The sequence below is a fragment of the Zootoca vivipara genome, chromosome Z1 (assembly GCF_965207765.1).
Source record: "Zootoca vivipara chromosome Z1, rZooViv2.hap1.1, whole genome shotgun sequence".
NCBI lineage: Eukaryota > Metazoa > Chordata > Lepidosauria > Squamata > Lacertidae > Zootoca > Zootoca vivipara.
Window position 1 is genome coordinate 39,716,948 of NC_142583.1, and position 15,264 is coordinate 39,732,211.

General features: G+C 39.5%; 1 protein-coding gene across 13 annotated transcripts in view; it reads left to right on the top strand.

Annotated features, from left to right (window-relative positions):
- INPP4B (inositol polyphosphate-4-phosphatase type II B) overlaps positions 1–15,264 on the top strand; it is a 267,679-nt gene that overhangs the window by 128,958 nt on the left and 123,457 nt on the right. For all 13 annotated transcript variants that reach the window (XR_015947735.1, XM_088660294.1, XM_088660300.1 and 10 more), the window contains 3 exons: positions 845–889; positions 7,464–7,582; positions 11,258–11,374. Coding sequence is in view for 12 of the 13 variants with exons in the window: in XM_088660294.1 (XP_088516420.1) it covers positions 845–889; positions 7,464–7,582; positions 11,258–11,374 (281 nt within the window). In the remaining variant the exon portion in view is untranslated. The remainder of the gene's footprint in view (positions 1–844; positions 890–7,463; positions 7,583–11,257; positions 11,375–15,264) is intronic.

Genomic DNA, 15,264 nt, shown 5'->3' on the forward strand with positions numbered 1-15,264 from the left:
GGATAGAAAGTAAGTGAAACCCAGGCTCCTCCTGGCCTGACTATTATAGTCAGCATGACCTTGACAGAAAGGATAACAAAACCAGTTTCAACCAGCTGTACTCAGCTTCCCAGAAGGAATAACCCAAACATCAGAAATCTTTCCCCCCCCCCACACACACAGACAAGCTTCCAGAACCCTCTTGAACTAAGTAGAACAGGAAAGATATCTATACATCAGATCAATACTTTCTTTACTAAGAAATGCAAACTGACAGGTAGTCTCAGTTCTAAATTTGCTTGCATAGAAGTACGTAAGTTCTGCTGAAATGAATGGGAGTTAATTCCAAGTACATAAGTTTAGGCAATGAGTAAGTCTGATTAAATTCAATGGGGTGTACTTCTAGTAGACATTCATTTCATTGCACAGATAGTCTTCTGGAAATATTATGATGTTACAGTACTGAGTTTCCACTGAGTTTAGTTATGTGACCCTTCTAAATACATGTCCAGCCATTCTGGTGAAGTAATAATTTGTTGAGAAAAAGCAGCAGTAAGCTTTGCATTTTGAGAAATTTTGATGTAAACGACATAGCCAATTTTCTTTGACTGGTGCACAGGATAACAGTTACTTCGTCAGAATGAATGTGATTAATTAGAACACAAAAAATGTTGCTTATTGATAGACTGCAGGGGGCTCTTAAAAAAGTAGATGTGGTGAAACATTGCCCCTTGATTTGCAGCTCACTGTAGGGTGTATTCCCAGCAACACCATTGGTACAATGCTAAGTATACTTCGTCAAACAAAATTCCAGTGTATGCATTATTACCGTATATATTTTAACTAGATACTCTTTTACCAACAGATCTTCAGAGGACTGTCAGTGAACCAAAACTTGAATTCAGTCTTGGTAAGACACAACTTTAAATGTTGCATAAAACTAAAGTTGATAGGTCACATCCAGCCAAGTCATACTCAGAGTAGATCCACAGAAACAATGAGCATGACTACCTTAACATCTATTGTGTCTACTCTGAGTAGAACTTAGTTGGATACAATTATATAATATATAAAGACCATGACTTTCCACTTTAGAAAGCCCTGAAAAGAAGAGAGGCATATAACAACCATTTTATCAAGTGGCCTTGTAAATGAATCTCTAAAACCTTGAATGGAAGCAGTTTGGGTTGTTTAATCTATTGATGAGCTGGCTCAGACCTTTTTATTATTAAACACTGCAAACTTGGGGCTGGAACACTTACACATTCTAACCTTTATAATATATGCAGGTCTATAAAAGATAGGATTTTTAATGTTGAACTAATTAATATGTTCATGTAAAAATTATTTATAGGAAAGGTTTTAATTTCAAGGTACAGCAGCTTCTTGAGTGTTACCTTTTGAAACAGAATGTCTCTTTGGGAAAGTGTATCTTATTAATTGGTACATGCCATTCTTTTTGTTAAAGTACATGTAGCATAGCTAAAATGTTCAGTCAGTCAAGCATACTAATTAACTGAACATGTCTTCATAGCATTAGATAAGCACTTTTTTTTCTGTAAAAAATGCAACTTCCCTTGCTTTGTTGAACCGAAATCCAGTGCCAGAATGATGGAGAGTACACAGTCATCTGAGGGAATGATTTTTTCTTGTAATTTGAACCCATTGGTTCCAGATCTATCCTTTCATCTGGACCAACAGAAGGAAAGGATCATTTCTATCCTATGCTTTTCATACCAGCATTTATTTCTAGATTTTGCTTTTCTGCAGAATGATTCTAACCTGAGCTCATTAGAGAAGCTCAGATTTTATAGAGGCAAGAATATATGGATAGTGACCGAGGATGTTTTTCTTCTAAAGCCAGTAGGCGAAAGAAGACTTTTCAGTCATAAGTTTTACTTGTTTGTTTTGGACTAAAAAGCATATTTTGAGGGAAGTATTTTGAGGGACCACTGTTCAGTGAAAAGTTAGTGGATATCTGAACTTGAAAAGCTATTTAACAGCTGGAAGGGTCCTGCTGGGATTTACCGGTAACCATTTTTAAGAGACACAGTTTTATCACTGATGTTCCAGAGTGATGCAGCAGATAATGGGATTGGATTTTTGACAAACATTTCAGACTAAAGGAGATGAAGTGAAGATATAATACGAAGAGAAAGGGACTCAGTGTTTTGAGAGTGGGGGCATGGAGAGGTTTATGGTTTCAAATATTTATTATGCATTAAATTGTTTAAGCACAGGGTTGGTTTTTTTATTTAAAAAAAAGCATTCTGATTTGTTCTATGCAGTGTATTACTTATTTTGCATATTTTTCAAAAGCTGGCCTAAATCTGTTTTTGGCTAAGCTTTACAACATTTACATTCAGTTGGACAAATGTATCACTCCACTAACTTGCACCATTAATGCAAATTTTGTTTATTTTGATGGCTTGTGTTCTAATGGGGTTCTGTTCCTCAGATTACATCCATTATTTTGCAAAGATGCCTTGACTTCATTGGTGAAAATATTTTCATGATTGCTTTTGGGGGGCGGCGTTGTTGGTGTTACTTCTTAAAATAATTTTTAAGTACCCGTCCCGGTACCTAAAATTTGCTTTGTGCTGTACATAGTTGCTGCCTGCAGACTTGCACTCTAAAAGGTGTAGGGATGTAGGTGGTGTTGTGGTCTAAGTCACTAAGCCCCTTGGGCTTGCTAAACAGAAGGTAGGCAGTTCGAATTTGTGAGATGGGGTGAGCTCTTGTTGCTGTGTCCCAGCTTCTGCCAACCTAGCAGTTCAAAAGCATACCAGTGCAAGTAGATAAATAGGTACTGCTGCAGCGCAAAGGTAAACGGCGTTTCCGTGCGCTCTGGCACTCATCATGATGTCTCATTGAGCCACATGATTCGGAAATCTGTCTGTGGACAAACACCGGCTCTCTTGGCCTGAATTGAGATGAGCGCCGCACCCTATAGTCACCTTTGACTGGACCTAACCGTCCAAGGGTCCTTTAGCTTTTAGTCTAAAAGGTGCGGCTCATATTGAAAAAATGAATGGAAGGGAAGAGGAAATGAGCAAACTCAGGTTACAAAGCGGTTCCGGGACAGAAACTGTTCCGGAGGGAAGGAGTCAAATGGCAGCTGATCTCTCAATGAAGCCAATGGTGAGGGCTTTGGTAGGTTGGCCATCAGTTACATCCTTTTGGCATGTTTCTTTCATTTTAGAAAACTAAACATTATAGCTCACAGGTTGATTGCCTAAGCCAAATTCTGAAGGTTTTTACCCTGAGACCATAGAGTCTATATTCAAGAATCTTAGCTATATCTCTTAACAACTGAGGTATGTTTAAGGGATTTTATGGGTTTTATGAGTAAAACTCTCACAAAAGTTTCTCCATGTGCTCCTTCCCTATCATGGCCTGACAGTGGGTATTGGCTATGGGTACAATAGGAACACTTTCCCTTTCTCTCTTGCTGCCCTATAAGGTTGGAAATACATCCCAGAATCCAACTGGGAAAATTCAGAACCAGGAAGACCAGACTTCAGTAAAGAACAAGAAGAAATTCATGATATATTTGAAAGACAATTGTAATCAATTGACATTGCTTGTAGGGTTACAAGAAGTTTTGTAAGGAGAACTATATGAATTATTGCGAAAGAGGACTAAGAAGGAGTTTATTTAGGATTTGGATTTTATAGCTATAACTATAATAATAAAATGCAAAATTAGAAAGGAAGTTAGAAAACCATCAGTTGAGGTTGATGGAAGTCCTAAGCTGTGATAGCCAAAGGTCTGTTCTGCATTTTCATATGAAGGAGCACATCTGAGTTGAAATTTTGGGTGCTACGAATGTTTCCCATGGAAGAATTCCCAGCTCCCTGACAACTACCTGCAACAGCCCTCTGCAACTAGGACTGAGCTAGCCAGGAGAGAGAGCAGTGTTTTAGAGTTCCATCTCCCATAGGTAACTCAACATACTGCTGTGCTGTGTTTGAAGTTTACTAAACCACAAAGATGAAGGGGGAAGAAAACCACTCCCTCTTTTCCTTCCTGTGGTAGAGGCTGGTGACCCTTCTGCACAAAAGCAAAATCGTTTTCAGCTAATACACAAGGCAGTCAGAATCCAAGCCAAGGTGGAGAACCTGTGTCTTTCCCAGGTATTGTTCAACTCCCATCAGCCCAGCCAGCATGTTTGATGGTTAGGGTTGTCATGAGCTATAATTCAACAACACCTGGCAGCCTACAGGTTCCCTATCCTGGCCATATAAGTGGCAGTTGATTGAGCAGTGCCTTAAATGTATTTGAGAAAGTAAGCTTACTGACAAGAACTTGCCTAGAAGTATATTTAATATTATTTATTACATTGGGATAAAACTGACTTGCGAGTCAACATAGAAATAAAACATTTTAAGCATGGTCAGTATTCTGCTATGAGCAAATACCTGCTTGACCTTTAAACAAACTGAAACAGAATATGACATTCTACACAGGTTGCTAGGATCAGAAACCTTTTTCTGAGTGTGACATTCAGCATTCACATAGGCCATTGATTTGTGGAAGATGATTAGTGGCTTGGCAGTTTTTATTTGCCTTGGGATGAGTTTTTTATCTGACATTCTAGGCCAATTAATGAGATGGCAGCTTTGGGCTATCTTTATTACCTTCCAGCCTGTGAGCAAATGATTGGAGCTTCAAAGAAATAAAAATGTTAAACTATTAGCGATTTAAATAAAATTGCAGTTAATCTTAGAATCATAACATCATATATTGGTTTGAGCAAAATCTGTTTCATTTGGGATTCCAAAGAGCATTTTTGGAGGCACTGATGATTGTTTATGGGCTCGTCGTTCTTGAGAAAAGCATTTAAGTGTGTAGATGGGTGTCTGAATTATGTCCTGGGGCATAATTTTCTTTTCTCTAGAGAGAAATTTCCTATAGGCCCTAGGACAGGGGTCGGCAAACTATGACCCGGGGGCCGGATGTGGCCCACCAGGCTTGTAAATCCGGCCCACGAACCCTGCCACCCGCTCGGTCAGTCCCCGTGCTCCTTGAAAAGAAGCTGCGGATGCCTCACCACATGGGGACTGACTTCCACAGTGCTGGCACAGCTTCGGATTGGCTGCAGGATGGGCCAATGGAGCGGCTGCTGCTTGTCAACAACACTGGTGAGCAGGTGGCACTGAGATTTGCTCCTGAGCACATGAAGAGTGTGTTCCTCCTCCAGGTCCAGAGATAGCTGCAGGACCGGCTTGCAGGGTATTTTTATTTTTCAAAATATAGTCTGGCCCCCCACAAGGTCTGAGGGACAGTGGACTGGCTCCATGATTAGAAAGTTTGCTGACCCCTGCCCTAGGACATACCACCAGTGTGTTGCTCCTGTAAGTGTTCTGAGACTTGTGCGCTATTAGTAAAATGTTATGAATATAGATATGGTAGGGAAGGACAGCTACAAAAACCACTGAGTTCACCAGTCTTCCTTTCTTTTCTTTGGCTTTGTTTTGGAACCATCCACTTAAATGTGCTTTGACATATCACAGATAAGTGGAGAGATCACAACAGGAAACAGTTTTAGGCAAGTCCAGCTGTAAACGCATAGTATCTCCTCTTATTTTGGATGTGATAAAGCATTTGAGCAATGGGCCCAAACTGTCCTCTTTCCACATCGTGACTAAGCTGAGCATCTGAATCCATCCTCAGTTTGCACAATCACTGGACTTATTGTTTTCTAGAATTCAAATACACTAAGCAATCTTAATTAGCTTAGTTTTCTGGACTTGCAGCTTGCGTTGAATGATTGTGTACTCAGTGCTTCTTGATTGTTCCTGGAGAGCTGGTCACAGTTCCTCTTGCACTTCCTGTGTCTTGCACTCTCTTGCACTCTACACAGTAGCCTCAACAGGCTGGTCAGATATTGTACACATGTAACTTTAGGTTTAAAGTTATGAGGTGTAGCAGAGAGATTCACCATGTTTATATTAACTTTTTGTAATGTTAAATCTATATGCAGAAGCAAACAATTAACTCCTAAGAAATCAGAATCTTTGGGGATACCTTTTGTGGAGATTATGAGAATCAATAGATTGTTTGCCCCCCCCCCCAGGATATAGTTGTAAGGGTTGCCCCATGGTTGGCTTAGTTTGACCTTTTTCAGTTTTTTTTGAGGGGTGGGGTGGCTCTCTGTAAAACTTAGTAACTATGTGTGTGATATAGCTGCTGGACCGTTAGTTGTCCCATTCACATCAGTAGGTGAGTTATTAACAGTACAGGATTCCCCCCCCTTTTGCATCAGGAGGGGAGGAATGGAGAGTAGACTTGTGGCATTACCCACTTAAAAAAATAAATGAATTGCTTGCTGCATAGCTGCCAGGTCTCCCACTGAAAAATGCGGGATCAGCAGCGGCGCGGCACCAGAAGTCGCTTCTACGCATGTCCAGACATGCGTAGAAGCGACTTCCGGTGCTGCTCTGCCCGATTTACGGTGCCCAGACATGGGCAGAGCAGCACCCAAAATGGAGCCTCCCTGGCAGGTAGGAAATCCGGGGGATTTCCGAGATTTTTTTCTATTTGCGATAACAGTGGGAAACGGATTAAAATCCGGGGGTTTCCCTCAAAAAACGGGAGACTTGGCAGCTATGTTGCTTAGTTGTTCATGGGATGGGTTTGTTCTCTGAGCTGTTGAATAAAACTCTTTTAAAATCCTTCCATAGGGTAAGTTCAGCAGGTTTCCTCCAGTAACATATATGTTGAGAAATTTCCCCTTAAACAGAAGCATCACCTTAAGACAGTTTACCTGTACTGTAACCTGTTCAAAAATAGAGTTACAGCTGCAGTGCCACTGCATGGTAATAAAACTGGCAACACACTATGTCAATTCCTGCCATTTGTGTCCTCTACTTACTGCTTTAAAAATGGAACCTTCACCCTGTGATTAGCCCTGCCAAGAAATTTTATAATGTCTTACTGGGGCATATAAATCAACATAGCCAGTGGCAGTATTTAATTTGACTTCCCTGAAACAGTCAAGCATGATGCAGTTTGTTTAAATAAAAGGTGACTAAGTTGGGGTGTCTGAGAATGATTTCATGGCAAATTATTTGAAAGCTTATTTCTCCATCAGGATACTTAGGTCTGGGGGCTGAAATTGGAATCACTGTGTGTGTAAATTTGCATATATGAAGTGTGTGCCTGTCTGCGTGTGCACATATGCACATACATGTAGTAGGTTCATATGTAAGAGCTGAACCAGTTCCACAGGAAAGCCTTGCAGGAATTGCATAGATGGTTAATGGAAATGAAAACTCAATTTAGCTTTCAACATGTGACTTCCTATTTCTGTAAGATACTTCCAAAGGACTTCCTCTGCTAAATCAGCTGAAGCTTTTCTGCAATTTAACTCTGAAACATAGCTCAGTCTGTCTTGCCACAGAGTGGTGTGTTCACTTTGATTTGTTTTTACAGAGATTTCCCCCCACTTTCCCCTCCCTTCCCTCCTGTGCCATTTCCAGCATGTAAAGATCTAGTGGCTCCAACTCGTGATCGAAAACTGAATACATTTGTGCAGATCACCGTGGTTCAACCTGGAGAACAGTCTTCAACACGATATACAAGCACAGAAATTGTGGAGGTGAGCTCCTTTCTTTGTTTGATCACCATTAGTCATCAAATGCCAAATTTTCTTTTCTTTTTTAAGCCAGTATAAAGCGGGGGGGGGGGGTTGCTGGCATTTGCTTGTTTGTGAAACTTCTGCTTCTGCAGAAGGAAACATAAAAAGTTGTTTGGCTTTTCAGACACGCTGCAAAATGCTCTGGGGAACTATTGCTTCTCCTTTGATGTTAAGGACCCCCCCCCCCCCCAATGTAGAAGTGTTTTAAAATATGGAGTTTCTGCTAAGAAAATGTTAGCATGCTGTATGTTTGCAATGAACTATGTCATCTGAAACACAAGACTTTGTACTTCATGATGAATGAGTGCTACAGTTTATACTACTAATATTTGTAGGCATAACTTTCTGCAGCAAACATTGCCTGATGTGGCTTTGCCCTGGTGACTTTCGGCTTTGTCTGCTGCTTGGAACAAAAGTTTACTTTTTGTTACCAAATATTCACGTTAAGGAGTTTTAGGATACGTTGTGGAAGGAAGCAAGTTTTAATTCTGTGAAAATACATCCGAATTAGGTTCTCACTATTAAAGAAAGTTTCCTGATGCATCAAAGGAATGCTTTTTGAGCAGTCTTCCGGCTGCAAATTTAGCTGTCATGACTTGAACTGCTAGCAGTACTAAAGCTGTAACTTAAACAGCCTGCAACACAGCAGGATGGGCCTTGTGCAGACTGTTTGGCATGTTGCACTGCATTTGTTGTAGCAGACTGTTCAGGCATCAGTCGAACCCTTTCCTATTACCGTTTAGAGTTGGCTGACATTCTACACAGAACCCTATATATGTTCAAACTCTGTATTTTATTTTCATGTATTCTTCCATTTGTATGCCACCAGTATCCCTCAAAGGAGGCTAAAAGCAAATTAGAAACAATACAGCTGAGTGGGATTTTTTTTTTTTAAAAAAAACTTTATTGATCTGCAAGACCACTATGCAATATCACAAGACCACTTTGCAAAATCCCATCCTCGTGCAAAGCAGTTTGCTTCTTAATACAGTGGTACCTCGACTTACGAACGACTCGACAACCAAATTTTTCGACTTACGATTGGGGCTAATGGCCGAGCACTTACGAATGTCTCGACATCCGAAAGGAAACCGTGATGGTTTTAGATAGGGATTTTTCGACTTATGAATTTTTAGATAGGGTTGCTTCGACTTACGAATTTTTCGCATTTCCAATGGTGTTTTTCGACCTATGAAGGTGCCTTCCGAATGGATTAAATTCGTAAGTCGAGGCACCACTGTATATACAAAGCCCCTGTGCTCATGGACAAGTAGTTTCGTGCTTCTTTGAATCACAGCATGAAGTAACACCTTCAGTAAGAAAAATACACAGCAGGGGAAGACGGCAATGATAAAACTCCAACTCTCAAAAGATTTGGTGAAAACGGTTTCTTTGCCTAGGGAAATTGCTTGTAAAAGAAGAATGTAATGTGGGTGGGAGGAGGAGAGTAGAATGGCTTGCTTGAGCTCCTGCTAGCTTATAGTATCTTGCAGGAAATGCATGGCTGGCTGGCTGGAACCCTAAACAAGAGCTCTTCTGTTATTGTATGGTATTGGTTTATTGCAAAAGTTTGTAGCAAGTTATAAATAAATTTACAGTATTGGTATTCTTTTTTTTTATCACTTTCATTAAGAGTGAAGCAGCTGTTACATTTGTATCTGACCTCTCTGCATAGAGCTTTAAGATGAAAAATGTGGTTCAAAAACATATATTTGAAAATACTTAAATACAAATAGTTCTTTTCAAACTTCTTCCATGATGGTAGTGTTACTGCAATTTCTCTTTAAAAAAAAAAGACAGAGAGGGAGTGTGGGGAACCTTTTTCAGCCAGAGGACTGAAATCATATCCTCTGGGGGATACATGCCAATGGTGGGCGTGACCAAAATGGGCAAGGTCACCCCCCACATATAGGTGCATGGGTGCATATATACATGTGGACACGTGTGGACACGCATATACACACACATGCATTTTAGTGGTTAAGGATAAGAAGAAGGAATGCCACCTTACACAGCACAAGCAAATTTGAGGTTATTTGCTTTCATGTGTTATTTCCAAGGTCAATATTGAGTAGCTGAACAGTCAGTAGGCTAAAGAATGGAGTACTTCTGCTTTTACATACCCCGAGTATCTTATGAGTGGAAGAACAACAATTAACCTGAAGGAAATGTGTTATTTGGCTGTACTAACTGCATCAGCAAGCTAAGTTCTTCATGCAAAATTTATCCTGCCCTTCCTCCAAGTTGCTAAGGACAGCGTAAATTCCCTGCCCCGTTTACAACAGCCCTGTGAGGTCGGTTATGCTGAAATATATTCACTGACCCACGACCATATATTCTCTTTTGGCTGAGGAAATTCTCTCTCACTGAAGCCCAACACCCCAGTTGCTACGCCACACTGGCCCCGCTATATTAAACACAAAGTGTCATTTAAAATAATATTTTTAAGCTGATTCTGCAAAACCTATTGAGCACCATCCAAGATGTAGCCTTTGGTGCTGGGTCTAAAATATCTTTTAAAGTCATACTTCCTACCTTTGAAAACTCTAGTCCCAGCCAAGCTGTAGCTTTCTGCAGTTACTTTACTCAGTGTTGAGGCAAAGGCATTCATTGCACACTCAAAGGAACTCTCTTTTACATCGCGTGTTCCATGGCTAAGACTTGGGTGCTAGAAATAGGTTCTAGTACTAAACCCTGATAAGCCTAGCTGGAATTATTTCCATCATACTACAAGCCTATGCATTTCAACTATGAATCAGTTTTTAGTTTAGCTTGCATTGTTGAAAAAATCCTTCTTTAAATGAAAAGGTTATTAATTTTTTTTTAAAAAAAAATAGATAAATCAAACATTGTTCAAGCTATGCCTATGCCTTTGCCAAGACACTAGCCTTGAAGGTCAAAATGTCATCTAGTCATTGTTCACAGCCTGTTTCTGCCCTGCTTCATAGCCAAACATGTGATTTTGATTTATTTTCCTGATTTAAGGATTTTTGCTACTCTTATGGAAAGGCAGTCAAGTTGTACAGCGCTTTCTCTCTGCTAGTCCATTGCAGGGGGTTGCACTAGATGACCCTCAGGGTCCTTTCCAACTCTGCAGTTCTATTATTAACCATACATGAAGATAAAAGGCACGAACTTGGAGGGAAACATGAAGCTCTGTATATAAAGCTGGGGAACTTGGTGACTCCAGCTTACGGTTCCCACACAGCTATTTATGGCCTTGCCTAGTGCTTCCCATATTTTTAGTTCTTTTGCATGAATTGTAACATGTGACTACTTAAATGAAGTGCATGTGAATTTATATGTCTTGGATTATGAATGAATGGCTGAATGGCTGTTCCTAATTAGAGGAGTACTGCTTTGTAGTATACGGTGACACAGTTGCCTGGGGTGGTTTGTGGTCATGAACTCAACTTCTGTATCTCAAAACGTCTCTCTTTATACTGAGTAAATGTTCGCGCTATTACGTTTTGTATCTCTGGCTCTTGCAGTTGGCAATCCAAATCTGCCTTTGCTGCATCAAAAACTCTGCCTTTGGAGATTCCCATGGCTATTGTTTCATTGACCATAGCTGACTGTAGCATGATACACAGCTGCTACCTTGCTAAATCTGAGTTATGTGCTTGTGCTATGCAGGGAACAAGAGACCCACTGTTTCTGACTGGTGTGACGTTCCCCCCGGATTACCCTATCTATGAGGAGACTAAAATAAAACTAACAGTCTATGATGTCAAGGATAAATCTCAAGACACGGTAGGTACCTTGTTGTTTCTTTTGCTAAACTGTGCACAACAATATGACTGATCTTTCCATGGGTTTATTTTGCCATCCATTAGATCCTTAGGTGTTTCGAGTGTTGCTGTGATTGTATTGAATTGTTGTTCAAATTGCCAGGAAAGAAAGAGTTAAGGTTGTGTGTGGTTTTCCTGTTAACTGTGACTGGCAGCATATGGAATGGATTGAGATAAGAAGGGTAGAAAGAAAATACGGTAACTTCTCTCAAAATATGTTACCGATCATAGAGTTCTAGTCATGTAAGACCTCAGTTCTGAAAGAAACGATAATCAAATCAGACTTTAATTATTCTCATATTGAGACTTGTATTGTGGCAGCCCATCTGCCATCAGTTTAAAAAATGTGTATGTATTACTTACTAAAGAATGTATACTTTATAAGACTGGATTTTGCATCACCTACACACACACACATTAGTAAGAGGTAATGGAATAGGAATTGTTTACCAACATATATCCAGCAACCCAGTTACAGTTTTTCTATATATTTTCATGCAGAGTTTTCCACCCCAAAGGTTTGACAATGCTTAATTTTTAAAAAATATTCCTGTGTTTCATTTCCTGCTTTTCTTAATATTCAAAAGCATCCTCCCCGGAGCAGTTGACAAACAAAGAAGTCACAAGACTCTTACATTTGTTTGTATGCAAAAGCTGATAAAATATGGAATAATACCATTCCCCCCTCCTTAAAAACGAAATGCTTTGCATTTGTATTTAGTTTAGCATTTTTACCTGTTACGGATTGTGAATGATTAACATAATATTACATATTGCATTACTATTAGCTAAGAATATATTTTGTTCACTTGATGACTTTTCAGAGGTGCGACGTTTAAATTTTGAAGTTGTATTATTTTCAGTGCTTTGTTATTGTTTTTAGATAATTTTTATTAAGTTTTCAATTTTCATTTAAAAATAAACATTTTGCAAACTTTAAAATATCCAATGACTTCCCTTCTTATCCTTCCATGGTTCATTTTATTTGCCATGCATTCCTGCATATTTTACTATAACCATTCAAATCAGTTTTCCACTTTTACATTCATCAAAAATTATTTACTCTGTTGAATTTATCTTAGTGCTGCCAGTGTTTTCAGATGTATACAGTTATTTTCCATATATTTAATAAACGTTTTCCACTCTTCTTTTAATATACCATATTTTTTTCATGTATGAAACGAGCTTTTTTGACCCAAAAATGAGGTTCAAAATTGAGGTTCGTCTTATACACAGGTAGTGCTGAGGTGGGGACAAACGAATGTTTTTTTTTGGTGCGAGCCTGAGATTGTAAGTGGCGATTGGCTGCTTGATATATATTTTTTTTTGGGGGGGGGAGTGCCTATAATCGCTCACCTGCCAGAACGCAGCACACAACCGCTCACGTCACAGCTGCCCGATTGCTGCCATTAGCCCTTTCGATTCCGCTGCAGCAGCAGCCAGTAGACAGCCGCCCTTGTCGCAGCAAGCGAGAGTGTGATTAGCGGCCGCTGGCGGCGATGGAGCAGCTGATAGGTGGTTTCCTGGGAAATCTATTCATTTTAATGGTGTATTATTTTCAGTACTTCGAATAATTAGAATCAAGGTCTTGATTTACAGAAGTGCAACTATGTTTTTGCAAATAAAGGAATTGTTACAAAATTAATATTAAAAAATAATGCCATAAAAAAGTCCCACTTGGAGTGGGAAGGTCGTGAATGAGAGCCCTCAAATCCTCAAAACCAGGAAATATAGTGTTAATTTGAAATTTTGTAAATCTCCTTTTAATACCTTTCCATTTTGTTTCCATTTTCTGGGCCTTCCTGGTGGTAGTTTGGAGCAGGTCTATTATTTGCTAGTCAGTTGAAATATTTGTTCTCCTAGTACTTGGTAGCCACTTGACATCTGTCTCTGAATCCGAGAGGGGGCTACCTGGATTATGAGGGGGAGGGTTGTATTCCTATCTCCCCTGAGAGTTCTGAATCCTCTTGGCCTGACTCATGGTCCATTGACGCTGGCTGCTCCTTTGTCATGTTTTGTTCTGAAACCTGTTGGCTCCTCCAAAGAGGATTTCTCTAATTGAAGGTTCTTTAACCTCCAAATTCCAGGGTGCTTCCCAACTCAGTACTATTCATCAGTATTTACCACTCTTGAACATGTGATGGTGCAATTTATGGTCTCTCTCACACAAGCAAACTAACTTCATTCACACTTGATTTAACATTTTGTGGAACTTACAGCTATACTAGCTGTAATATTATTCTTATTACCAGTGATTTTTTTTCTGGGGGAACGCAGGGGTACGCATACCCCTAAACATTTTGTGAATCTAAGTTTGGCCTTATTGAGGGGCAGTATTTCAATATGAGTAGGAAAATGAGAGTACCCCTAAACATTTTTTAAAGAAAAAAAGCACTGCTTATTACTATTGATTAAGTAGTTGATACCTCCTAATCTGCATGGTGGAGCAGAAAGTTAGAATTCCATAGACTGCCAGTTTAAGTGCTGAGATTAGAGGTGTCAGAAAAATAACGTCTGCTTGGATGTACTTGGCAACTGGAATTCATTCAGAACTTGTGAACTCTGAACTGCCATTCTGTTACTGTCATTCCAGAGCAATCAAGGAGTAGAAAGCAGGAAAAGAGATTGAGGCAAAGCGCAACTCTGACGTTTGGTCTCTTGCTAGCTTTGCTTGTCCCTGCCCTCTCCCTGAAGGGTAAAATAAGGGGAGGATGGATAAAAAAGGAACAGTACAGCAAGTACTGTAGTTTGCAAAAAGTTCTATGAAGCTAAAAATAAAATTTAAAAAAATCATTTGCTCTACTTAACTTTATAAATGTTACATCCTTTTAATATTGGATTCCTATCAACAAGCTCTCCCCTTCTGACTGGTTTGCATCTTTTTTAAAAAATATTAATAATCCAATTATAGCACTGAAACCCTTTTTAAATTGTGGAAACAAAAATTGCATTGAAGGAATTTTTTATTGGGAAATATGGAAGTGAATAACTTTGGTAAGGAAACATTTAAACTGAGTTTTGAAACCAATCCAGGTTGTTCCACTGCTTTCCCCAGTGGGCATTGGACTATATAGTATATCAGAAAACCACAACACCATTTGGCACAAGTTGCCTTGTCTACTAAACCACCCCTAGGCTTGAAAGCAATATTGTAGACAAGGTTTGGAACTATGTTACTGGATCTGTATTTGGCTTGTTGGCTGAGAAGATTTGTGGTTTGGAGAGTCTAAGTTTTTGCTAGAATCTAAGTTATAGTTCTTCACATCACCTAGGCATTCCATGTCTGCCTATGATTAGCCCCTTGCTTCACAATAGAACACAACAGAGAGCTTGTGAAAGCTTTAGAAGTGCCAAAGCTAATTTTTGTTTTGCTATTGTGAAGTGGAATAATCTCTTATTAATAGTTCATTTTCAGAAGTATGTGAAATTTGTTGTTTTCAAATTTATCTGTTTATTGAGTGTTCACTTTGATTTGTTTCCACAAATCAGTTCATGACACTGTTTATTGAGAATTCATTTGTTTGCATGGAGGTTATATCAGATTGCACCAAGCAATTGCTGGCCCATACTTATCTGTTTACTTTTCTGTACTGCAAAAAGCCTGTTTTTTTTTCAGAGAGGAGGGGGCAGGTTTGATGCAGAAGAGTGACAAATACTTGCAATTTTGCACAACCTAAATGTGCAAGTATGTGATTATATTCCACCTGCAAAACAGTGACAGGCGGAAAGCAACTTTACTGATGAAACCTATCAAAATTTAATTTTTCTTCTTCTTCTACCCCCACCCCACCCCACCCCCAGTCCTATGCCTGCTTGGCATTCCCTGCTCCTTTTTTCTTCTTTCTTCCCTTA